General features: G+C 45.0%; 1 protein-coding gene across 1 annotated transcript; it reads right to left on the reverse strand.

Moving 5' to 3' along the window:
• Positions 1-2,771: 2,771 nt before the first annotated feature.
• FBXO32 (F-box protein 32) lies at positions 2,772-27,048 on the reverse strand. Its single transcript, XM_030232176.2, has 9 exons — positions 26,693-27,048; positions 23,533-23,645; positions 21,775-21,824; positions 21,009-21,101; positions 14,050-14,143; positions 13,046-13,230; positions 9,831-10,013; positions 8,513-8,656; positions 2,772-7,828 (listed from the first exon to the last, which is right to left on the reverse strand). Exons 1-9 carry the CDS (start codon positions 26,806-26,808, stop codon positions 7,739-7,741), a joined length of 1,068 nt encoding a protein of 355 aa, XP_030088036.2. The 5' UTR covers positions 26,809-27,048; the 3' UTR covers positions 2,772-7,738.
• Positions 27,049-27,146: the final 98 nt, after the last annotated feature.

Genomic DNA, 27,146 nt, shown 5'->3' on the forward strand with positions numbered 1-27,146 from the left:
AAAGGTTAAATTCTCCTTTCGTACTATAATGTAATTCATTTCCTGTTTTTCACAACTGTCTAGACACAGATCTAACGAGCATTAACCCTGAATCCCACCATTGGGTTAAAAATAGAGGCTTTAAATATAAAAAGTGTGTGGTAAAAGTAAGATTGTAGGTTTCTACCTACCACCAGGAGACAGTGCTTTTGAATGAAAACCATTTAATTAGCTATAAGTAACAAAAAAAAAAAAATTACTTCAGTTTCAGAGGTTTAAAAAGGCTCCTGGTTGCTTTATATATTCCAGCAGTAGCACAGGCCCTGCTGAATTGTGGCATGGACAGGTTGATTCCCCCTCAGGAGTTATATTTGTCTGGATTTACACCTCCAGCTATATTAAAAAAAGAAAGAATAAATTCCACTTCAGTCGGAGAGCTATAAAAAGATTGGGAGAAAGTAATTTAAGAGAGGACCAATATTGAAAACCATGGTCAGCTTCTGATGGGAGACCCACAGACAAAATGTGCCCCAGGCCCAGTTAAGGAGGGTGCCCCAAACTCCAGGGGAAAAAGTGATGGCCATGGTACCAGGAGACAGCTGGTGCTGGGCAGGCAAGGCCACAGAGTGCTGGGTCCCAGGCTGGCACAGCCCTGGAATGCCTGCAGCCATGTCCAGAGCCAGAGGGGCTCCATCAGCTTAGGCTGGATCATGTTTGGGCTGGAAGCTGGCCCCAGGCTGAGCCAGGCAATTGCCTCTGTGAGTGTACAGCCTCCTCTGACACTTTCCACCAGCTGGGCTGCCACACTGGAGTGGGAGGGAGAGAAAGAGGTTTCTGGCTTGGAACATGAGCTAAATCCCTCACAAAAGTGAGTTTTGCTTGTGGAGGGATAGCAAGAAAAAGCAACACTGTAGCCCACCCCAGCTTGGCACAGGGTGCAGACAGGGAGTGAGGCAGCTTCTTGGCTGACACACACCTTTCACATCAAAGATTACTGACAGAGACATCAAATTTTATGAACTTCAAGAATAAAAATAAATGCTGCTAAGAATTAGCTTAACTCAATGCTTAAAAGCCCTGCTAAAATAAGTCAAAATTCCTGGTGTGTTGTGACAAGGAGAAACTTGCATTTCCTTCACTGCCTGTGTTTCTCTGTCTACAAACACAAATCCCATGGGGTGGTTTGTTTATTTATCCTGTGAAGCTGGGAGTGGGTGTCTTTCCTGTCCCACCACCCACCTCCAGCCACTGCATGAAAACAGCAGCACCATCAGGAGCTCTGGACTGGACCTGGCACCTCAGCTGCAACCTGTGTGTGCTGCTGTCTGTATTCAAGGTCTGTTCTGACCAGAACTGAAATTATCCAAGGAAAACATATTAAAAAGACATTTGCTTGTTTTCCACTAAAAAGTGCAGTATACTGTGAATCAAGAATGGTGAGGAGTGAACTGGTGTCCTTCCAGCTTAGGGAAGGCCTTTGAACCCACATGAGTTATTTATAGAGCCTTTTGGAAAACAGCTCTTTCCAATTTCTGCAATTTTGATCACAGGAACAGCTCAGGTTTTGTCAAAAATAAAGCAATCCCCTATATGGCTCACTGGGGTTCACCCCTGTAAAGCAGAAATGAGGGTTAGGGAAAGGTGGGGCAAAGCAGAGTCACAATTTTAATATTCATTGTGTAAGAGGTTTTCAGAATGTTCTTTGGCCAAAGTGTACTTCTTTTATTAGGCTCTAAGACAGACAGTGAAGGCACTCCAAGGAAGTGCACAGGGTGACTCGTTACCATTGAAGGCAGACTCTCACCCATGTTTCAGGATGCCTCTCCCTCTATCCCTGACTGCACTTAAAAGGGTGGAGGTGGTAGCAGCAATAACACGAAAATGGGGCCCAACATAGTCCTAAAAAGGTCCAGTATTCCCCTTAAAAAGGATTTAGTCTTTGCACATTTAGTCTATTAAAATAAGTAGAGCTTGCTATTTAAAAACATTTTTGAATAAGAAATATGTCTTAACAACAGCTTTCTCTTGTTTAAAGGCTTTGTGATCTTGTCCCATACTGTGTTTCCAGGGACTTGTGTCTGGGGGGTACAACCCTCTAACTGCAGATCCAAGCCACAGCATAACTACAGAGACTTAGGAAACCACTCAAACATACCTTATATGACAGTGCAAATGAGACTGAAAACAAAACCTTCTGCATTTTGTGCTTAGTTCCATAGCTGGCATGATACAAGTAATCCTGTTTTATCATGATAACTTCTGTTCCAGCCAGAGGCATGGTTTATTTGCCTTCTCAACTGCTTTCCCCCAATTTATTAGGAGGCACTTTAGTGGGCTCCTTCTCACATTCCCTCTGAGCAAGAGCCTGGTCAGACTGTTTGCAGTTCTGACACTAACAAGATCCAATCATTCCCCACCCCCAAAAAAGAGATTAAAAAATAATCACTCAGGCAATATGACTAGAAAAAAACCCCAGTATTTTATAAGTTGGAGCTGAAGGTCTCAGATCAGTGTGAGCACTGGTGATCTCTTTTGGGGCAGCAATCACTCCTGTGCTGTGGGCAAGTACAGATTCATGAGCACAAGGCTCACTGTGAGCACGGCTTCTCTTGGAAGCCAGGGCTCATTTCCCTTTGAGATATGATGAAGCAATAGCTCTATCTGGGATGTTCTACTGTGACAATGAGCCAAGTTCTGGATGTTCCTGCAGAACAGTCTTTGCTTACAGTCATCAGGAGCTCAAGGCTGATAAGGTCACCACCTTGGAAGCAATGAGACGACCAACTCTGTGGTTCACATTGTTTGAACATTTATTGCAATTCAGTGTCAAAAATGTTTTACAAAAATACTGTCTGCACAGAACAGCTATAAAAATCAGTTGAACATGCAAGGAAAGAGGAAAAAAGTGTGCAAATGTATAATGGAAGGATTTTAACCACACAATAATATTAAACAGAAGTCTTATATAAGGGATGCCTTTCACTTCATATCATCTCTAGTTAAAACATCAAAGAAAAATAAAACAGAACACACACTCTCTTCCATATATGTGTTTATAATTACTGTAGATTAATTCCTAAAGATGAGCATATTTTCTATTTCAAATTAAAATGTTCTCGTGGTAGCTGACATGTTAGCATTCTGTGCAGCATAAGATGGCTAAAGAAAGGCAAATTCCACCCTCAGTTGCCCTCCCAGGAGGAGAAGCAGCAACACTTGGTCAATAGAGAGGGAATTTCTCTGGTGTCGAGAGTATCTGTATACTTGAGACTGCATGTGTCAAGGACAAGATGGATTTGTTCTTCTAGGGCCAGATCCTGCAAAGCTGATTTGCTACCAACAAGATCATTGGAGGAAGACACTGGATAGAAACCAGGTGCTGGTAAAGACTCAGAGCCCAGCAGCCACAGACTGACAGCTGTGTGGAATGGCTGACCATTCCACCTGGAACCAGCATCACTACAAGCAAAGAGCTGAGAAAGCAGCACAAGCAGAACACCAGAGTCCCAACCCTTGAAGGAGGGAGTGAGTCTATAGCAGGCTAATCAGCCATCAGCTCCACAGTGCCTGTGCAAACAGGCCAGCTACAAAGAGGGGCATTTCAATTTAAAGCTATGTCTTTTTTGGCAAGGTGCTGATCTACAGGGAAGATGTGCAACACGTTTGTAGGGACAACCACAGAGGACAAGGCTGCTTTGCTGTACTAAGCAGATCAGTGTGAAAAGCACATCTGATTTGTTTGCTACACAATAGGATTTGAAATGTTCCTGCTCTAAATGAAATTCTAGCAACTAAGGGCCAAGGAATTTTCTGGGCAAGAAAAGCTGGTTTAGTACCTGTATATGTTCTATAAGGAGACAGCTTCCCAAAAGTAATTGAAATCAAACAGAAATGGGAATACAAACAGTTTAAAACTTGGGGCAAGGAAAAACAATATAAAATATATTCTCATATACAGAAAGTGTCAGGGTGCAATTAAATGTTTACATACAAAGCGATGTCTTCAGAGCATTACACATTTTCCTAATCACTTTACATAATTAAGGATCTAGCAACTGCCACAGTTAAAAAAAAAGGAAACCCAAAAAACATAAAAGGAGGTACACATGCTTTATGATCAAACTTCAGCATACCATAGTTAGCATAAATGGCTTAAGGTATATACAGCTGAAATCGTGCCTCTTGAAATGGCCACCACATCAAAAACTGGCCTCTTCTAGAAAGCTGAAACAGAGATCTCCAGGACCTCTCCCTTCCTAAGCCTCCTCCCTTACATGGATCTATTTTTCCTCTTCACAGCACCATGTTCTATGCTGTTGCACTAGTTAGTACATCCTCTAAAGACAATGAGATTTCCCTGGATATGCTGGCAAGATAAAACCCCGAAGAGAAGAAAAACTCTCCTTTCCTAGTATAAGAACTGATGCACATCTAATGGAAATGCATCAACTAACTGAAAAGTGAAATGTCATTTGAAAAGAACATTCCATTTCCAAAACACAAGCAAAAGTCTATTTTTCTCTTCACAACAGCTTTGCCACAATTGTCTTAAAATAAAGAAGTCCTTTTACCTGAGAGCAGCCTTAAACCATCCTGCCTAGAAGGCCCTGATATCACTGTCAGTTTTGTTACTCTGCCACCCTCAGCCAAACAGAAGCCTTTGCACCCCTAAAATACTGATTGCTTTGTTTGTAAATGAGTGAGGTATTTGGATGCAACAGCATTTTGTTTCAAATACAAACCAAGAGTATTGAATTCACTGCAACATCTCCCTGTACCAGCCACTCAAGAAACAATGGGTCCCCAAAGAGACCAAGGCCATCTTTGACAATTGCTGCAGCAGGAGGGTAATGACTGAGGCAGTAACTGAGTAAGGCTTATTCTGTTTCTTTTTGTTTAGTCTGTTTTTTCTGTACAGCAGTTGCTTGGTTTGCTGCTAGTTTGGACACTGACAGCAATATCCCAAGACCTCACACAAGCAACAGACAAGTGTCTATGTATAACAAATCATCTTCAGCACTTCCACCCTTACAGTGCTAAGAAATAAAATACACAGTAATTGAAGTCTTATATAATAGTTTTATAAATTCAATCTCTTGTCAGTATGACCCACGGTCTCTGGGTAGAGGAGGCCAGTGAAGGGTTGATAGAGGCAATGGCTGGAGCCAAGACTTCCCAAATCACAGCTCAACGCTGAGAATTTCCATCATCTTATGCAAGGAATGCAGTAGGCCAGATTCAAATCTGAGCTTAAAATTCACTCAGTGTCACAATCTCACAGAGGGTAAGTGTTAAGCACAGATGCAGAGTAGGCAGAATGCTGCAGCATTTCATACCAAAATACTGTTGCCTCCCCATCACAACAGGCTGGCTCACCATGGGTGGCAGAGGCAAAACTACAAACCAAACTAACCCCAAGTCAGAGCTGGAAACAAAAGATGCCAAAGGAACAGGTCTTCTCACTAGTGGAAAAAGGAGCTACAGGACTCTCCAAATTCAGTGGCAATGCTTCACTCACTTCACTTGCAAGTTTCACTCCCGAATGTCCTCACTCATGAAGCCAGATTTCAGCCTTGTCTACCCGCTGCCATCAACGCAGGAAGGAAAACAGAAACTGGCCTCCTTTACTCACAAACATCCCCCAAACAAGCACAAGTGTGTTTTTCCAAGGTAGCAGTTTTTAAATCACTTTCAGTTGACATGGGTATGATCAGGAGGCTTATGCTTTCCACCAGCAGTCAAACTGATAATTGGGGCATCAACACCAAGATAAAGCTTGTTATCCTGCATGTGTTTTGCCCTCATCTCTGGAGGGTGACAAGCTCTGGGCCATGGGTAAGGGTGGTGCAGTCTCACAGAACTCTCTGGAAGAGCAAAAACTCGGGATTTGCTGTTAGGTGGCTGAAGAAGGGCAGTTCTTGACAGCATTTTCCACATTTTCTTCCCCTCTTCCCACTGCTCCATCTAGAGGCAGCTTTCTTCCCTTTTCACATCTCTTCCAATATGCAAAGTGATTTAGTTTGCAAAAATGCAAATACTGTCATTTTAAAATACAAACAGCTGCAGAAAAGTGTTCAAAGTCAGTTATAAAAATGTAAAAAAAGGAACAGCATATTTAACAATAATTAACTCAAGTAGTTCTTCCTGAATTGTCCTGAGTACTCCTTTTCCTCAAAATTTTTGTACATAGTCACACACAACCCACTAAATATTTACCCATACGAGGTATCCTGCTTACATCATACACAGAGAAAGTGCTATACAGGAAATCTACTAACAAACAGCAAAAACTTTCCACTGCAGGTTTTCAGACAGCTATGTATGAGCTGGATTCTTCAAGCTCCACTGTAGAGAAAAGTGAAGCATTGCATGCAACAGAGGAGACAGTGAACCAGATCACAGCCATGGTGAAATGGCCGCTTATTCTGTAGGACTGAAAATTTAGCTCTGGGTTAGGGTCAGAAGATTCCATAAAGCAACTCAGCACTGGAAGCAGAAGGGACTAGGGTCCTTGGGTCTTTACCCCTGGCATGGAGAAAGAGCCAAAGATATCAGTATGTTGGAAATCCCTTGCTTACCCAAGCCCTGACTGCTAAGTACCAATCACTCCCTAAGCTCCAGGGCTCTGAAACAAAACATTTGCTGCCAGTCTTCCAGTGAATAAAACCGCATCATTTAATGAGATTCAGTGGCCCAGTTCCCCTATATTTTACCAGCTCCAAGATGACTGAATTCACTTGACAGCAGTGGGACTATAGAGCAGTGTATATGTTGGAAAACACGGGCTTGAAAAAACAGATTGTAACCTCACTTAGGATTTCAACTAGTGCAATTAACCTAATGAAGCAGATAAGAATTTACCTTGTGAGATTAAATCCAGTCCTTGTTTCCCTATCATAGAACTTCCTCCCTTCTAGATAATGCTCATCCTTTCATTTTTGCTTTTCACATTTGCAATGTCATTCATAAAACCAACAACTTAAAAGAGGATGGAGTAAATTCTTAGGTATTCGTATGGTGCCTATCATCTAGGCATTCAAGCACTGAGTAGAGCAAGAAAACTAATGTAAAGAGGTAAGCATTAATACAAGAAAAGATGCTTACTATCACAAACATTTCCCTTTAAATCATTGTACAAAATACAAAAGTTCACATTGTACACTGGATTTTTGTTTGAAAGGTACTCAATCTATTGGAGGTAGAAAGTGGTATGTTGCGATTCTGTCTCGCAAGTAGGCTAGATTTCTATCCTAAGTATTTCAGAATGTGTCCTTTTAAAAACACAAAAGTATTATTAAACTTGTCACAGGGATATTTTTCATAAATATTTCTAAAATGTCATACTTATAAATATGTATGCTAAATAAAACCAGATGGAGGAACAGTTCAACAGTCCTAGCCTCATATTGCATTTTCTCTATTAGAAACAAACCAAAAGAGTTCTCAAATGGATGCGGGGCAAATTCATTTTTAATTTCTAAAAACAAGAAATGAAGGTCTTTTTGCCCTGTATCTTGTACTCTGATGATAAAAAAGGGAGTCTGTACAACATGCTGTATTTATACACCATTCCTATGGAAGTCTGTATTCCTTAAGTGCTGCTGGTCAGTGAGCAACTTCACCTTTCTTCTCTGAGATCCTCTTGTTCCTTGACTCAGGAGCTTCAAGCTAACATGAATATTTACACTATTTACAAATGGAGTGTCCAAGCTCTGTGACAGTGTCCTGTAGGAATTGCATAAGCTGCGCTGACCCAAGTTCAGAACCTGAACAAGTTGATAAACTCCTGTGGTGAAAGAGAGGTGGAGCAAGTCTCTGGGTTGTTGGCTGTGCAGGGGTGATCAGTACCCTGGGAAAGGAGAAAACAATTCTATTTAGAGAGGCTGCAGAAAGGCTGCCAAAGCATCAGCCAACTTAGCACTGCCCCTCTGCCAGACATCCCATGTGGAAATAGGTAGAGCAGAGCCCAGAATAAGAGACAGCTCAGAACTGGAATTAATACCTTAGGGGCAAGTCATCGAAAAAAGAAGCAGCAAGGATCCAATTAATTCTGTTCCCCTCTTCTGAGGGAAGAGAGGCTACAAGCCTATCATCAGCTACTGGAGTTTAACTCCAGAGACATGCCTTGCATATCACCACAGTGGTCAGCAGATTTTTGTCCTGAGCTGTTTTGCAGCCATCAGCTTTCATTCCAGCTAGTCCTGTTGCCAAGACCTCCACTTGCATATAATGGTTAGAGGAAGCTGCTGGTAGTGCTAAAATGATTTCTTACAGGCCGCCCTAAAACATGCCCATTTTCCAACCCTCTGGCCCCACTTATGGACACATTTCCCCCCCTCTGGACACTACTTATGTTTAAGATAAAGCTGGGATCTCTGAAGCACAGAGAAGAAAGGGAGAATAAAGATGTAGGAATTCACTAGGCTATGCAGGCAAATGAACTGCAACACCCTAAGCCAGCTGCAATCGGAGGAACCACTGGATGCCCCATGGCTCCTGCCCCAATCAAGTCTGTCCCACCAGCACCTCATACCTTCCATGAAAGGATGTGGCAGTGCCTGCACAGTTGCAGAGTGTCACCATACTGCTCCTTCCGTGGGTAACACCTTATGAGCTTGAAGTACATCTTTTTCCAATCCAGCTGTCCTTTGTCAGATAAGATCAGACGTTTGCGAATCTTAAAGAAAAGATGCACCCAATTATAGCAGGTCAAAAAACTGATTTGTTCTGTTCAACTCATGACGTTCTCTCCCTCGCATGTCAACCTTGCTAGTGCCATAACAGTTCCCTTGCAACACTGAGAAAGCTCTTACTTTGAAGACTTCTCAGCTTTTTTGAGCTAAGAAGCTCTTACTTTCTACTTATAGCTGAAAAAGCTATAAGCATTTTCCTGATGGGAACAGCCTCACTCAGTCTGTTCCACCTTCATCAACTTCACTGTAGGAAGCCTGAAACCCTGGGAGATATATCATACTACTTTGACCACTGTTTCTGGCAGGCAGCACAGCAAACAGAGTTGCATTTAACAGCTGTAAAATTTGGGGTATTCTTCTCTAAGAGACAGTGATTTATCATACTAGCTTGGGAAACACCCATTTCTCTTTTAGGGTTCATTAGTTGAAGAGACTAGATTTGAGTTTACTTAATAAAAGAAATAACTCCTCCAGAGTCACTTCCAAAGTCAGATTCAGAGTGAGTAAATAAAGCCAGGTCAGCAGAGAAATCTGGCACATGGTTCCTGAAGCACAGAGGTCTAGTATAAACACCCTAGACATTCACCCATAAACAGAGTGATTTTTGTTTGTTTGCTTTTAAGTTTAGATGATCCCAAATGATTCCCAGCCTGCCAGAGATGTTTACACAGGTATAAAGTGGGCAGCAGCAGGGCTGTTTTCCACATATCATCCTATCACTCACAGAACAGCTCAGAGGGGATTTCTTGCTCTAAAGGGCAAGAGAGTACAGCTCATGGACCACATCCACAAAGATACTCTGCAAGGGTGTCAGTCCCTGGGACATCAGGGTGATTGCTGGAGCTTGCCTGCACGTTTTCCCTGCACACGTGGGGCAAGGAGCAACTGCAAGTCATGCAGTTGTTCCCACCTGGATTAGGATTGAAATTCAATGTATGATTAATTCCTCAAGCTCCTATTTCAGGAATCATTGCTGTGGCATGTAAAACCCTCTATATAAATCATCTTCACAGCCATTTCCATGCCAGCTTATATTATCAGCTTGCTGCACTGTCCTCATATCCTAGAGACAGCCAAGTAAGAGAACATGCAGGGCAGACACACTTTCTGGGGAGGGGGTGCACCAAAACTGATGGCAGTTTGCACCTCTCCTCATACCTGTCTGTCTGTGAAGTGGTACTGGCACAGTTTCTTCCACAGCAGCCTGTCTTCACTGAGCACTTGGAGGTCAGGAGCCACCTGACCCAGGCTAACCAGGTCCCTCCCATCGCTCAGTCGCTGCATGATGTTCAGTTGTAAACACAACGGCAGGTCAGTGAGAGTGGTTCCTTTAAAGGCAGGCTGGAAGAGACAAACAGAACTCAGCTCCCAGGAAGCTGGAAACCTAAGAAATCCTAGCTTGCAGCATGACTGCTGCTTTTTAAAAACTTCTTCACACAGAGAACAAAGCAGCAGTTCCCTCTTCTAAATAAAGGAGACATTTTACATGGAAATATTGGACCTTCTGCCCCATAACTGTTTGAGATAACCTCAAGGAAGAGAACATGTATCAGCAGTACAATAATTAGGAGAGTTGCAGTCCAAGCCTCCTTCTCTCCTTTTTGTCCACTCTACATCCGTACTTGTGAGACTCTGCTCCCTGAAGTATCACCATCTGCTTTCACTACAGCAGGACATTGGCTGTATTGTGGTATCAGCTATTGTCCATCCAGGTCCCTCCCCCACCTGGCAGATGGGCATTACTTCTCAAGTGCAGCTCTGGTTACACACACTGCTGGGAATCCCATGCTCTTCTGACATGGGGTTTTTTCACAGGATCTTGCTGCAACCACAGCAGTGGCTGGTGAGTACTCATAGCATGGGTTCCCAGGTCACTGCTGGCAGGGCTAGCTTTTCCTCTGGGAACACTTGAAGGACCTGCCCCTTTCCCACAGGCTGCAGCCCTGGTTTTCCAAGCTGTTCAGGCCTGGTTTTCCAGGCTGTCCATACAAAAGCAGATCCTAGCCTAAAGACACAAAAGGCACCCCCACCCACCTCTGCTTAGCCTCCACAGGGTCCAGGATTATTTTGCAAGTCCACCTGGGGTACAGCTTCAAATTGACCACAGGAGATCTGCATGTCCTGCACTGAGGGGAAATCCAAGCTATACACAGGAGCAAGGCATCAGCAAGGACCACAACCTGGGCACCAGCTGCAGCTTCAAAACCAGCCCCAGCCTTATTAAGGCAAACAGCAGCTTCTAGGATTAGGCTCCAACAAAGAAACAATGTTAGACAGATGTGCCAAGTTCATCTTTTACCCTGCACAGAGATGCTGCTATTTTAAGTTGCAGAGTCACAGCACCCGCCTCATCTTTGGCAGAGCTATTAACTGTTTCAAACAAGCAGCACACAGCCCACCAGCAGCAGGGAAACACTGCAGGAGGCTGCTTTTAATCATGTGGTCCCATCCCCAGCCATTCCACAGCATGGGAAACTCCAAGGAACAATAAGTATGACTGCACAGCAGCAGCTCCTGCCTTCCCTCAGCGCCGGCCTGCCCAGAGCAGCAACACTGCCCGGTACCTGAGCTCAGGCAAGGACTTGAGCTTCTCAACCAAAACATCCATTTCTGCAGCACCACCTGCCAGGCAGACCTGACACAATCACTCCAGGAAGAGTCAACTGTCTCTACAGTGTCTGGAGGACATTCCTTTCATGACAGCTTGGTGCATTTTTTGGGGGAGGACGAATGCACTGGATCCCTGGATCATGTCCCACTGCTCCTCCTTGCCAGGCTGTATTTTGCATTCTTCTGAACTATGTCTACATATAAGCTTTGCTAGGGCACAACAGGCAAGAGTAAGCTCAGAGACTCTTGGGTAAAAAAAAAATTCCCAAACAAAGCTCACACTTGTATATCTTTTTCTGAAAAAAAAAAAAAAAAAAAAAAAAAAACAACCAAAAAACCAACAAGCTTGTGTGACTCAAGCAAATCCTTACAGGTTTTCTGGATCAGGCCAAAAGCTTATCTGCTACTAGTTTTCCCTCAGTACTCTTTTCCAGAACTTTTCAAGCATTTCTTTTTTTTTGCAGAAAGAACACAGATTAGACCAGAACAGATCAGTAAGCTGTCATTTTCTGGGCAAAAGTTTGTCTTTTTTTTGAAGCAGCTATAGAACATACAACATTTTTCAAAGCTGGTTTTAGGTTTTGTGTTTTTTTTTTTTTTTTTTTTTTTATGATTTAGGTCCTGGGTGTTGCAAGACATTCCTCCCTTTAGAAACACCACAAGTTCACTGCACCATAAGTAACTGGCTGCACAGAGCTGGGCTTCTTCCTTTCTCTGAATTCATTTGATTTCGTTCCAGCTTGAATTGAAGTTCTCTTCAGCGGTATGAAATTTTTTTTGTATGCTCTACTGTACTGTAGAGCATACAAAACAATACTGTACTTTATTTACTTTAAAAAAGTGTCTGCAAACCTACACAAGTATGTATGAAAGGCAGTTCCTTTCACAAGCAATATTGGGATGCACTTTTGTCTGAATAGGCAGAGTTCTTCAAGATTACAATGAGAACACTAACACATGTCAGCATGGGGGGGAAGCTTTAGCATTTCAGTGGAGTAGGTATCCATTTGAGAAGGAAAAAAAAAAGTATATATAGTCCTGGGCAACTTATTGTTTGTATTCCTGCTTGAGCAGAGGGGGTTTGACCAGATGACCTCCAGAGGTCTAGTCCAACATCAAACCTGCTGTGGTTGTGTGAAATGGAACAAGTTCAGATTTGATTCCCATGTAAAGCCAGTCTAGAAATTTATCATCTAAAACATCCTTCCCATCCCCACAGATGCTGTTGAAAAAACAGATGTTGTAAAAGCAGGACTCATCCAGCTGGAACAGGTAACTCCAGACCAGTATTTTTAGCCAGGAAGCACGAAGTTATGCAGCTATTTGAAAACTTGCATTTAATTTACAGATTAAACAAATCTAAAAACCTCAGCTGTCTGATAAACAAGTTTTGAAGGCAATTGCTCAATTTGAGAAAGCCTGAGTTGACTTTTCACACTGAGGCCTGGCCTCTGAGGGCTGAAGAGGGGGAGATGGTTTTTTGTCCAGCTCTGTTCACATAACACTTCACTGCCATTATGGAGTCAAGCCACAGTCTGTGACCATTAACCTCAAGCATGATCCTGGGTTATGTACATTGAGTTTGAATTAAGGGACTCAAGTAACGCTAGGAAAGCATCCAGTTATTTTGGCAACTCCAGGCTCTTCCAAGCCTGTGCTTGCACTGGGAGTAGAGTGGAAAGCAGTCACCCAAATGAGAGCCGTTGACAAAAAAAGGTTTCTTGATGGAGACAGTATTTTTAGCTTTCAGGATTTGTGCTTACCCTGGTGATCTGAATGTTGTTCAGTTGCTGCTGCCAGTGAAGAATGCTCTCCATCCTGTGCACCCACATGTTGATGTTTCCAACCAGGACAGACTTGCCAACCCGTTGAACTAATGTGCAGAGGGACGTGTAGAGGGTCTGCAGCAATTCCCTTATTAGCCTGATGTTCTGCTGATCTTCAAGGACTTTGGAAGAACAGGAAAGGTTAAAAATGGGAATTGTCAAAATCCTTCTCTGAATCTGCATGTTTCTCAGGCAAGTTATTTGCTGTAATTTCACAGGCCAAGAGAGCCAGCCTGTGCTTCTCTTTTTAGAGGAAAGCACTTAAACATTAGCCAGTCACAGCAGGTTAGACAGCAGATGGAAAGAGAGCCTCCCAGGATAAGCAGATGAGATCTGCTGCACTTCCCATTTCCAGCCACTGGCAACCAGCCAGTTTTCCCCACTGATACTATGCAAGAAGCTACATATGTGCACCTCTTCCCCATCTACCCCAGCTAATGCACATTTCTCATCATGTATAATAACAGGCTGCTGTCCATGCCCAGGCTTCAGGGGCACCTAAACATCCATGAGGGAAGCGCCACATCTCAACCACAATTCGTTCACCTGAACAGGTGAAGACACCCCTCCAGAGCAGTAGGAGCAGTAGGCACAGCACAATGCCAGCAAGGCAGCAGCAGGGACTGCAGATATGCCTGGCCAAGGGCATGAGCAGCCAGATCTTTTGCAGTCAGAAATAGGACTCAGTAGGATGCAGAAGGGGTGGTAGTGAGCAAAGCTGGGAAAGGAGGAGTCACCTCTCAGATACCTACCAGACTACATACATTCCTTCCCCTCCCACCAAGTCCTTCATTGAGGGAAAAGAAAGCAGAACTGCACTACAGAAATAAACAGTGGAGCCCCTCTTCACCTATTTTGCATTGCCTGACTATTGTTAAGGATGTGGTTCACCGAAGTACATCAGATTAAATCAGACTCCCCCTCACATTTCCATTTCTTACCTTTCTGAACCACTTTTTCCAAAATGTTCATGTAGTTTTTCTGGGCAATGCCACTCAGTGACGTCAGCTGAGACTTTGCTATCAGCTCCAACAGCTGTGGATAAAAATAGAAGTTGCAAGCCTTCGAGCACAGAGATACCTTTCTAATCTTGACTCCTAGTCACATGACACAGCAAAACAGTCCAGAGACTTGTTTGCTGCTTGAAAATTAAAAGGAGACAGAACAACAGAGCAAAGTAACTCAAAAGGGAAGGAGAGCAGAGCCGAATAATTAAACTCGCATCAAAAGAGGTGGCGGGAAAAAAGGCATTTTAATTATCTTCACTGTGGGGGGAGAGGGAACTTGATTTCATGGTTCAGAGATGCAGAGAAACCACAGTGGTGCTTGGACTGACAGCCACTATTCACACCAAGGGAGCAGCGATCGGCCAGCGTCACCATCCCGCACCGGGGCACAAACAAGCAGTGTCATAAGGGAGCACGAGCAAATGCCTGTGTGCATGGGGATATTATTGACAGACTGTTAATGAGAATCAGACTCCACAATTTACGTCAACTCCTGGGTTGCCTGGGCTTTGTCAGAGCGCTGTCGCCACGACAGAAAGGTTAAGTACTGTAGGAAGAACAAAAATCCTCCCCACAACAAACCCTTCCCTCCCAAAGTCTCCCTCCCTGTCTAGCTCTAACAACTACAACAAACCACCCTTCCCTGTCTGCCCTGTTTACTTGTTAACCTCCCCTAAGGAAAATCTTTTACTTTCACTTAGAATTTACTTCCCATCATTGACCTCCTGACCCTTGAGCAAGCTGAGCAGTGAGTTTGGGCTGCAGTTGTTAACGGAAGCATTTCCCACAGGGAAGGATGCTTGCTTTTCCCTATTTCTGTGCCACAAGAACAGCTGGGGAAATTTCCTATGGAACATGCTCTGCAGAACATGTGGCCTGTGATCTTACAAGCCTTTCTCCCTTCCCCCAACATTATATAAATGCATAGACTGCCCATGTGTCAAGTCCATTTGTTTTGGACGTACATAGACTTCTGTTTTAATTTAGAAAGGAAAGGAAAAACCTTTTATGCTACAAATCAATCAACACGTTGCCACATGACCAGCTTATTAATCCTTTATCATCTGCAGCTCCAGTATCCCATTGCTGGCCCCACAGAGAGTCCAGAGAAGGTGCAACTACTTGTGTCAAGTAACTAAGATGGCTTTTGACTAGACTTGATAAGTCATGAGCTGAACTGTTTGCCCTGCTATAAGAATGACAGGAATGCATCCAAAAAGTCACCGGCAGCTTGCCATGAAGCAGGAGCTGAGGGAGAGGTATTACTGCAGCCTGCTCTGCTCATCTGGGACACTGGCATGTGACTGCCACTTAGGAGCAGTGAAGTCGCCTCAGTGACCAATCTCTTCTTCTGTTTAATATCCAGGCCAACACCACCATCAGATGGCTTTCAGTTTACATTCTATTAATATCTTGCACCTCACATGACCAAAAAAAAAAAAAACCCAAAAAAACCCCAAACCCTAAGATGAAAAAAGACCTGCACTAACTCCTGTCAAGGGCAGGCTGCTCATTTTCTTGGCTTGTTTGGAGGAAACAGGAGATGCAGGAGTTGGGTAATATTTGGTGCACAAGATCAGTGGATTTTCTGGCTATATAGAGACCACAATAACTAAATACAAGGCAGCTTGCAAGATGTTTGAAAAGCTTATAAAAAGTCTTTATTTTTTGAAATACTGGACAAATAAATAGGAAAAAAACCTCCAACCAATGTCCCACAGTAGTCTGTAACATTCTGTTACCCTAAACTGTTTAGCCTTCAGACCTTTGATTATAGTGATCAATTTACCAGACTCCATCTGTACACTGGCCACACATGCACCCAGATCAGCTTGTCTGTGCACAAACAACTGATGTCTCCAGATTGTACTGTTCTGGAGCTGGCACAGAGACAGATTCCTCCAGGCTGGGTGTTAGCAATATTGTGCCCCTTACTAAAAACACCAAAATGCAGGCAGCGATAAGTATCACGTAATCTAATAGCAGAGGAGTAGGACACCAGGGCAGTTCTTTTAGAACAATGAGGATAAAAATCACAGTTCCTTGAAGAAGACTAAATTGGTACAAAATTAATTTAGTCAAAGGAACAGATTCAAATTTGCCCTGTCTGTGTTTACCAAGGTTCAATTTATGTTCAGTGAACCAGCTCAGATCATGTGTCACCTCCCTTCTCCTACAGCAATAAACACAGGATGAAATTCCATATGAAAACTATGTTGTGAATACTTCTAGGGCTACTCTACTCCCCAGGGACCATTGACTGAAGCAACTAGCTAGTCCTCCAAATGAAAAGATATTTTATTCTTCTGTGCTCATATAATACACAAAAACCAGGTAAGCACTACAGTTCATCTGTGCCCCACATGCTCCAGTGCATTGGGGGTCTTTTAGTGTTGGCACAGGCCCCAAGTATGATCTCAGTTAATGGATTGTCAAATTAGGGTCTACAGCAGTATAAAAAAAACAATTAACATTGCCACTTGCATAATTCAGACTAAAGGAGACAGATGAATTCAGATTAATGCTGAGTAGGTTAAAAAGACAAGAGAGCTGCAAGCCTGTGTTATGATGTGGCTGCATTAAGTCCAACCCACGCTCAACTGAGAGGGACAGATGGTAGGAGAGAGTGCACAGGGAAAGGTTAAGAGCAATTTTAAAAGGTCTGCTTTTCAAATACACTAAGTAATTGCATTCCATCCAGTTTTAACTGGAGCTGGGAAGTCTGCAACACCTCTGGAAAACAGGACATTAGATCCAAATTCACTCTTCCAGCTCCTCAGAATTTGAGAAAGCTGACCTGGTAGCTTCACTAAAAAAGTCCTTCCCCATTTATTTGCTCTTAGAGGTTTGCCAGAACTATAGAGAAAAGGCAAAAGATGCAGTAGGCTATCCCAGAGCCTACCCAGCACTGCAGTAACCTGCTCACTTCCCCTGAGTGCAGCAGGGCTCCTGCTCAAACCCACCAGCCATCCATCTGGAGCAGCAGCACAACAAAGTCTCTCAGCTTCAGCAGCAGAGCAGATCCTTCTCCTCCCATAAGCACAAGATAAAAAAAGCAAACAGAACAGTGCCATGTGGCAGGGAACTAGGGCCCCTGTTTCAGGGCCATGAAAACACTGCTGTGCACCCATGACTACTGTGTGCAGTATTGCTTAGACCTGCTACAGCCAGATGGCACTTTGGCCACAGCCTTGGTTCAACCCAGGGGTGTGCACGCAATCCACACCCCAAATAACCACTGCTGGGGTTTACAGCACAAAGAGCCAAAAAATCCTGCTGTGTTGTGCAGGAGAGTACAACCCTGACTTAAAAAGGGAAAGGCTCTGTAGTGATTAAAATCACAAGTTTCAAACTACTGAAGTGTAAATTCCCCACTGAATACCTCAAGCCAGCTATATGAAAGCTGGACTGCTTGTCAGGATCCATAAGTTCCTGATGGTTGGGGATATGACTCCTCATATCTGGACTGCCTAGAAAAAATGAAAAATGAAAATTTCCTCCTCTAGCCCCACCTTGCTCTCACACCCCTTCACTTTTGGTGGCTGAAATGTCACATTGGCTGTCAGCTGACAGGTGGAGTCAGGGCAAGGCGAGTTATAATGATTTACAGTGCAGGTGCTGACAGATCTCCATGAGACAGCATCCAACTGATATTCTTTCAGGCAGCATAAATCCAGGACTCCCAGAGCTAACCTCTATTAAAACTTAAGACGCAAATTTAAGAGACTACTTTAGAAGGCTGCACACAACCTAGATCATGTTATTTTAGAAGAGCTGTGCCCAGGCTACTTAACATGACCTAGGCTTTTTTGACCAGAAATAGCACCTTCCCTTGAGACTACGCAACCATCATGTGAGAAATCCCTTTCTGAAGAAGCAGACTGCAAAACCTGTCATTTGAACACAGTGTTCCTGAAGGAAAACCAACTTCTGGGCTGCAGGCACCTTTGTCTCTGCTCCCATTAATTATGCCTACAGAATGCTTCCAGTCTTTTCATTAAATCTCTAAGACCAGAGAAACCAGGGCTGCTTCACACCAACAACAGTTTGGGTCCTTTGGGTCAATCACACACTTCCTTATTAGCCCTAAAAAGGGAACACTGACTGTTCTGTAACATGTAAGCAGATGCACTAATCTGAAGGCTCAGCAAGGACCAAGTCACAACACCAATACCTATAACTTGGCACTTCCAGAGCTGTACCAGCAGACCATTAAGATAAGATTGATGTTAGAAGACAATTTATTCTGCTTCACTTATATGGACTTACTGGCTCCAGCTGATGGTATTTGCCCATGAAAAATACCTGCCAAGCTTCTTGCAGCTCATACCTCCACCCCACACGATGGAGGTGCCCATTTCATCTGGGCACCATTAGAAACCCCAAGAACTTAGTTTGGGTGTATCTAGAGCAGAATCTTCAGTGACAAGAAAGCAGGCACTGAAGACACTTAAAGACACTTAAAGACTGTTCACTTAAGTTTGGAGAAATTCAGAAAGGTAAGTTCATATTAAGCCTGAGAGCCCATTTTGCTACCAGCAAGTGATGCAGCTTATGTCTCTATAGGGCAAGCTTGGGTGTAGCCAGCAGAATCTCAGGCCTGCAGCTGTTTCTCTCCTTTCTTTCCCTACAGACATTGTCATATTCTTTCACAGCCTCCAATTCCAAACCCCCCTCCTTGAAAAGCATTTGCTTGATGAATTAAGTAGCATGACATTAGGATCAGGTACCCTGAGCAAGGAATGGAACTGGAGAGAACAAGGAGAGGGAAGGAAGGGAAAAATGTTTTGCCTGCCAATATTCAAGGCATTTTCCATGTGACAGACGGCCCATCCATGTGATTTAGAAGGCCTGCAACTTGCAAAGGACCATAAACATGATCCACGTCTAGGCAGAGCTTTTCATGAGTAAATCTGGCATATAAGGCATTTTATGAGCGACTATCCTCTGGAGACTTGGCTGATACAAGCCTTTCATTTTAAGAAGTCAATTTTACAGTTTGATCCATAGTACCAGGTTTAATATCTTCTTTAACCTGCCAAACCACAAGTCAACCTCAATTAGAAAATTTCGTAATTCTTAGTAGCACTATATCTGTAAAACTGTTGGGGGAAAGCTACTCTTAAAAGCTCAGAAAATAGGTAATTTGTAGAAACAAAAGACACATGTCAGTTTCCATAGCTTTCAAAACTGTTGTTTTTGATAAAAGCATCCCAAATGTGCTGTGTATGAAGTCCTCATGAGTAAAACAGAGAAGGTCAGCTTGAGCTCCCCCGCCAGACCCAACTGACTTAACTGAAATTAAAATTTTCTCTTAAAAAAATTTAGTGGGACTTCTGCTTCACCTTTGCACTCCCATATGAGACATCTATCACATGGGCCAAGCAGCAGAAGCCCATCACATGGCACAGCACAACCTGAGGCCGTGCTTAGCAGAGGTCTTTGGAGTTCTTCACTGTCATAAGAAAGTCTGCCAAAGGGATATCTGCAGCACTAAACAAGTTTTATTTTACATTCCTTCTTTATATTTGACTAAAGGGTTATGGCCTTGGCATGAACTGTTCCTTCTCCAGTAATCCCCCTGAAGATGACACGGCTGTGTGTATATATATCTCTCCAATATCAGGAAACACTCAGCACTGGTGATCACTTCTGAAGAAGCAGGAAAAGAAGTTGTCCCAAGATCAGCAGAGCAAGGACAGCCTGAATTTACATTACTTGGATTCTGCTTTGCCTCCCCCAGAGTCCCCACTCCCTGCCACCACTCCTGTTGTGAGACAACCAAGTGATTGCCCTTTCTATACAGCCAGTGGGTCATCACCCCCAGTGCCTGTACCCTTCCCAGGGTGACAGAAGTTTCCACAGGTGACTTGTCACTTAGACAACCTAGGTGAACAAATCAAGGTGAGCCTGCTGAGATAATTTCTTCCTTTGACACTTTTCATGACACTTGACTCAAAGGGAAAGCAATACCACTGCTGCTTGCTCCAGAACCCAACACCTGAACAGCTGTTGCCTCACCAGTGATCAGCTGCTCACAAGGCATGAAAAGGAGCTGGTCATAAACAGCCTCAAGTTAAAACCTTTTTTTAAACCTTACTGAATTCCAAATCTTGCTAAGCATTCTGAAATTCAAGATCAATTTGCAGATCACATGCAGATAAACATACAAGTATCCACAGCTCTCAGGACAGTAGGTCCCCCAACCACTACCACCTCCTTGGCCATGCCAAGCCATGACCTATTATGCAAAGCCAGAGCATGGGAAACTTGAAGCTGATGACTCTTTCTTTATTAACTAATGTTGTCAGGACTAAACAAATGTTTCACCCACTGAAAGCACTGCCAGTCACAAAGGATTAAGAACAACTGTGATCCTTAACAGAGAAGATCAGTGCCACCAAGAGGTTCAGCCCATCCCCTCATTCCCAAAATGCTCAGCTCTCCTGAATCACATCAATGGAGATGACAAAGCTCCACAGACCTTGGACTGGAGCTTCTACAGCAAAGAAGTCTCCAGTGCCCTGTGGCATCTGCAGACAGCCCATGTTCTTTTTCAGAAGCTGAACTTAAAACTCAGGAATTAGAAGCCAAGCTTTCTAGGTTTCAAAAGTGAATGATACAATTGAAAAGCAGTAGGAATTCTAAGCTAAGGACAGCTCATCTTCCACATTATCACTACTTTCCTCTCTTTCCATTTTAATAAACTAAAGACAAGATTTGGGCATCTACCCACACAGAAAACTTCCACTAATTACTTCATGCAGAAAAGTCTAACACACCCACTTGCATGCTCAGGCATCTCTTCTTTGCCAGTGCTCCCCATTACCCAACTGGTGCTCAGTTCAGAGCCTCCATCATCACATCAAAATAAACCTTGGACTTTGACTCACCCTGACGACGTAGTTGAATCGCCTGGAATCCAGGATAGCACTGGAGAAGTCAAGGCGGTTGAAGGCTTCTCCCAGGGTGCAGTAACCATGGCGCTGAGAAGAAAAAACACTCTGGGTCATGTTTTGGCAGACTTGAGTCCAGACAGCACCAGGTAGACCTGACCCAGAGCAACTCAATTTAGCAAGCTGATGGGTACAAACCATGGGAGCAACTCACAGCCAGAGGAGGCAGGCTTGGCTCCTGCTGAGCTGCACTTATTACTGACATCAAGAGTGGGCATGGCCCAATGTAGATTATGGTAGTTTCCCAAGCGAGACCCATGCTCTGCTCATGACCCATGAATTTATGTGTGAGAATGGGCCACACATTCCTGGGGTTCAATATGCAGTGTGAGTTCAGAGCAGTCTCCTACAGCCACTTCTCTCCATGAGTGCAAGCGAGCCCTTGTGATAAATTCCAATGATTTTCCATGTTAGGACTGTACTGGGTGAAAGCCAAGAACAGTATTATGGCTTGGCCTGCAAATGGCTGGGTTTTTTAAATGAGGGAAGCAAACAAGTCATATTTTAAACACATGTACAAAGCCTTGTACATCAAGCCCTGGCTCCCTGATAGGGGCTTAAAATCATTACTGAAATTCCAGCCACAAGCCAGATCTTCCACTTATCTCTTAAGAGCTTCTGCTGATTTATATCAGCACAGGATCTTCCACTGCTTGTAAAAAACAGTAGTAAAAGAGAACAAAGAACTTGTAGAGGCACTCACCTCTTTTGTGCTTCCCTTGTGAACATAGATCCACTTCTCCTGGTGGAAATCTGTTTGGACAAAGACATTTCACTCAGTTCATCTTCCACCTCAGAGAGCTGTATCTCTGTTCTGCTCATAACATTAACTGTCTTTTGCTATAAATTAAGTTATTTTGTTTACACCACAACACTTGAAAGCAAATCTAACAATTTGCTGAGCGGCTTTATTTCTATACAGCTTAATTTGAGACTGTAGCCCTAAGCCTCAGAAAAGGCTTCTGTTTCATTGACACAGCTCAAGACTGTAAATGTTTAATCTGCCAGCCACAGATATACCATAGCACCTCCTCTTTGGTCCCAGACAGTAAGTGTGGCTGACAGCCAGGTTTTGTTGTTATTGATTTTATTAACTATTTATTACCTTGGTTACAGGCTTGGGATTGTATGTCAAATTTGAAGTTGAGCAAAAATGTCATGAGACACCAGGCATGTAAGAGAGCTTTTAGCAGTGACATCAGGCTCAGAGGAGCATGCTTATGCTTGCAGCTAACTTGCTAAAAAAGAAAAAACTATGTGGGACCAAAATTTTCCTATTTCTAATTGCCCCTCCCTTCCCTCAGAATGGGAGTTGTCCCATCCATTCCCCAAAATAACTTCCCAATACCCAGGACATGCTGCTAACTCTGCTTGCAGAAGAGCCTCTACTATAAGCACTTATGCTGCTCAGTCCTTCACCTACTTCATTTTCACATGGGCTTTTGACCCTACTTCCACCACACACTGGCAATTTAACTGCTAGTATAAAAAAATTCTCCTCCCCACCCTGCTGGACTCCTTCCCATAAAGAAAATATTGAACTCCTAAAGCAACCTGTAAATTAATGAACTGAAGCTATGGAATGTACTCTTGACTGGTACTGTAAGTCCAAGGACAGACTCAGTCTCAGTTACAGGCATGCTGACCCTGCAGCAAGCCCTTTTCAATGGTAGGTCACAGCAGAATCCAGCCAAAAACTGTCATGGTAACATTTGTTTGTTCTGAGAACTGAATACACTGAGGGGCCAACTTTTGGCAACAGTTTCCAAAATCCTGGGGGATGCACAATGAGTTAATAGCAGTGTGGGAATTGTAACTCATTTCCTCTGGGTATGTTTACATTTGTAGCCTTCACATGTAACTCCAGTACCTATCTTGCAGTCAGCCCAACACAGGCTGTGCTGTCCCTGCAGGCTCCCCCGCGTGCTCCCCCAGGGCCCCATCTGAGACCCCGGCTGCTCGCTCTGCACAGAGAGACTTCAAGCCTTCTATTGTTTTGAGTGAGCTGAAATCTTATTCCATTTTTCATGCACTCCGCACACAGAGATAGGATCAAAGCTTACATTCAGGCTTGTAGCCTCCAGTAATGTAGATTAGTGCTCAACATGCATATGGAAGGAAGAATAAATTTAGCCTGTTGTGCACAAGGAAGTCTACAGGGGGAAAATACTGGAACTGGTTCATTTGAATGTACCATAGGAAAAAATTACCCTCCTGACAAACAAATGACAAAAATCTGAACACAACAAGCACAACTCCTCAGAACAGGGATTACTAACAGGGGCATAAATCTTCACGTTAAACCATATCCAAGTTCTCTACTTAGGTCAAACATGGGCGCAAAGCCCTTCAAGACTCTAGAAGGCTCTTCATGCACTGTGCAAAAAACCATAGATATGAAGCATTTTCCATTCTTCTGCAGCAATTTTTGTTTAAAAAGGAGTCCAAAAAGATGTCTTACATTGAGTCTTGGCTTTGTTATTCAGCAGATCTTTTTTTCTCTTCTTGGCAGCGACATCATAGTTTATGCTGTTGAAGAGATTCTCTTTGTTGTGATCATCTTTTTTACAAAAGCTGTGAATGACACAAAGCAAGGATTCTGTTTATTTCTGCATTCTGTTGAACACTATGTTTCCTGCAAGGAGAAAAAACAGATAGGTTTTTATTGTGGCCTCTAAAGCTGCCTTCTTGCAGGCTGCCTCTGAGAAGTAGTCTGCACATAGTTTTAGCATCCAGTATTGGTATTTTTAAATGAACCTCTGATGCCTCAATTCTGGGCTAGCCAAGATACCCATGACAGGAGCAGGTAACAGTACACAGTTCATGCTGGGACACTGCTGAGCAATGTTCTTTTCCACTGTTTAACCTATTTCTATCCTTAAGTAACACCATATCCCCCTAGTCTAGGTAGCAGATTGCTCTGAGCCAGTCAGACTGCTACAGAAGGACATATTTAGACATCCCTGAAGACATATATATGTTCTCAAACTATTAACAAAAGAGTTCCCACAAAATACTATTTCAAGCTTACAGGAAGAGCTTAGCTGAGGTTCAGACTTATCTGATGGTTTTCCAGACCCCACATAGTAGTGACTACACAAGTTCACAGCTAGGATCTCTTGCCCAAGACTGCCCATTGCCTGCTTCTGCTGGAGCTCTGCTGTAACTGTATTATTAGTGAAGGGAGTTATAACCCCTTATTTCCTACAAGGGCAATGAAAGGCAAGCTATAAAGAGGCTGTGCATCAACATTCCCACGTGCTGCAGACCTGCAAATCAGCAGGTCAGAGCCACAACTTGAAACTAAGAAGCCCCTGGGCAGCCACAGCACTGCTGCAGAGATCCTTGGGGGTGGCAGGGGCGGGCAGCACCACCAGGGGCTCTCAGCAGAGGCCCAGCACACAGCCTGCTGCCCAGAGCTGCAAGGTGCCTCACAGGTGCCAAGGAGAAGACAGGCCATGCATCCAGGATAACCAAACAGCCATCCCCACTGCTCTAGCAGCTCACAAGGGATAAAGCATGGCTGTCTGCAGGCCTACACTTGAAGAAGGGTCCCAGGCACCTCACTGCACCTCTCAGCCACCGTGGGCCAGACAGCCCTGGAGCACTGACAGGTGCCAAAACACGCTGCTGCTGCTTACAGCCCCAGGCAAGCTTCCTCTGAGACAGCCACAAGGACCCTTACACTGCCAGGAAGCTTCCTGCACAGGCCATGTGTTTACACCGCTAGTCTCAAACAAAACCCAAACACAAGCACCATACCAAACACACCTCTGACAGCTATTCAGCACAGTCTCCTGCAAAGGAATGAAACCTGTGGGACAAGACTTCTTGTTTCCCCTGTTCACTGGCTGTCTGCATGATCACACCATCAGTATATGCAAAAGTCAAGTGACCAAGTCAGAGTTTCAGCCCCAGAAGGGACCCAGATCCCCTTTGGCATGATCCAGATGGGTGTTCTGGTTTGGCACCTGCACGTGGCCCAGAGGTAGAAGAAACCTCTCTCAGAACACCCTGACCCTCGGCTCCCCCTTCCTACTCTGCAGGGCATCCAAGCTGTGGAGAAGGCACCAGTGCCATGGGCTCCACCACTGCAGCACTGCAGAAGGGGAAGAGCAGCAGCATTGAAGGTGAACAATATTCACAGTAACAACAATTTGGGGAACCAGATAGTTCTGCCAGCTTCAGCTTGCTCAGAAACACCTAAACCTGAGAGCTGAACATCTCAGATGTTCATGTACCCCATCCATGCTGCTTCCTGCTGCGGGGACCAAAACCTGAGCACAGAATATGGCAGCAAGGAAGAAGTTGTTTTGGAATATCCAAGCTCATGTTTTATCACGGTTGCACAAAATCAAGAGGGGGTCAGGTTAACACACTCCATACAGTGGCAGAATCTGAGCCCAAGATGGATCTGCTTTAAATCTCACATGTCAACAGCACACGCTTGCCTGTTGACTTCCTACTGAATGGCTCTGTAATCTGAAACCACCATAACAGCAGCAGTGGACAAACTCCAGCATGGGAGGCTTATTATTACCCTGTTTATGTACTGCCAGGTTTCCACACAATTCTCCAGGGCATCTTGACAGGTTAAGCAGCTGGGCACCTCGACCTGGCACTGCAAGGACCTCAGCCCGGGGTCAATATGTCACCTCCTTGCTTTTAAATGGGAAAAGGGACGTATAAACCCATGCTAAACTCAGTATTCCCAGCACACTACCATCAGCCAGACACTTTTCTACCTATTTACAAATTACAAACCTAAACTTGATTTTTACTTACAGCTGACATGAAAGAGAGCAGGATACCTGCTACATAAGCCTCCTTGCACGATAACATCTCAGGAGAGGCTCACAGCAAATCCCTTCTTACTCCAAGTCCCTTTGTCATGGGCACTCCTGGCCCTTCCCTAGCAGTAAGAAGGTGGCAGCAGCCCCGACCTTGGCAGCACACAGCTGAGGAGATGGAGCTCTGTGAGAAAAGTTTGCTTTTGACAGGAGCGATCTTGCCGGGGCCCACGACACCCACGCGCTGCAAAGCTTCCTGCCTGCACCATCTTGGGGGTTTGTTGATGTTTTGCAGCCAGATTAGTCAAGCAGCACGTAAGGTACATTACTCATGGCCTGGGGAGGATTTATGGCTTCAGACACATCATGCTTCCGAGCCCGGGAAGCCCTAAGCAAGGCTGTTTTGGGGGGAGGGGGAGGGTGGGCAGCCATCCCCAGGGCCCCCAGGAGACGCCCGGCGATGCTCCCCGGGGGCACAGCCCTCTGGCCGCGGGGCAGGTGAACGTTTTATCTTCTCCTCGATTTTTCTCCACACTCCGCAGCCATAATGAGGACCCGGCCGCCTGGGGAGGAACAGCCTCCATAGGGACGTAGGGACCCCCAAGTGACCCCTGTTCGGAGCTTCCTATAGGCTCGGAGGGGCCGCCGAGCCCTTCAGCCGGCAGGGCCGGGGTCACTCAGACAACGACCCCGCTCCGCCGACACCGGGGCGGCCCCTGAGCCGGCCCGGGCCGAGGCGCCCCGTCCGCCCCTCGCAGCCCCCCCGCCCCGGCACCGCGCCCCCTGGCGGCACCGCCCGGCAGCGGGGCCGGACCGCGCCGCCGCCGCTACCTGCTGATGTCGCCCACGAAGCCGCCGCTCTTCTCGTCCAGAAAGCGCGTCCAGCCATCGGCCGTCTTCACCCAGCTCTGCCCGGGGGAGCGCCAGTCCTGCCCCAGGAACGGCATGGCGACGGCACAGAGCGGGACCAACACCGGGACTGGGAGCGGCGGCGGCGACTAGAGCGCTGCGTGGCAGACCTGGGCAGATCCCGGTGCGGGGCAGAGCAGGGCAGTACCCGGAGCGGTGCGGGGCAGACCGGGGCGGAGCAGGGCAGTACCCGGAGCGGTGCGGGGCAGACCGGGGCGGAGCAGGGCAGTACCCGGAGCGGCGGCTGGAGCGGCGCGGTGGCTGCGGGTGCGCTCCGCGTTATTTATGTGGAGGCGGCGGGCGCGTGTTGCCGGAAGCGCAGGCAGGCCCCGCCCCGCCGCACGTGGCCGTGTTTATCGGGGTAGGCCCCGCCCGC

This window comes from Serinus canaria, chromosome 2, assembly GCF_022539315.1.
Source record: "Serinus canaria isolate serCan28SL12 chromosome 2, serCan2020, whole genome shotgun sequence".
NCBI lineage: Eukaryota > Metazoa > Chordata > Aves > Passeriformes > Fringillidae > Serinus > Serinus canaria.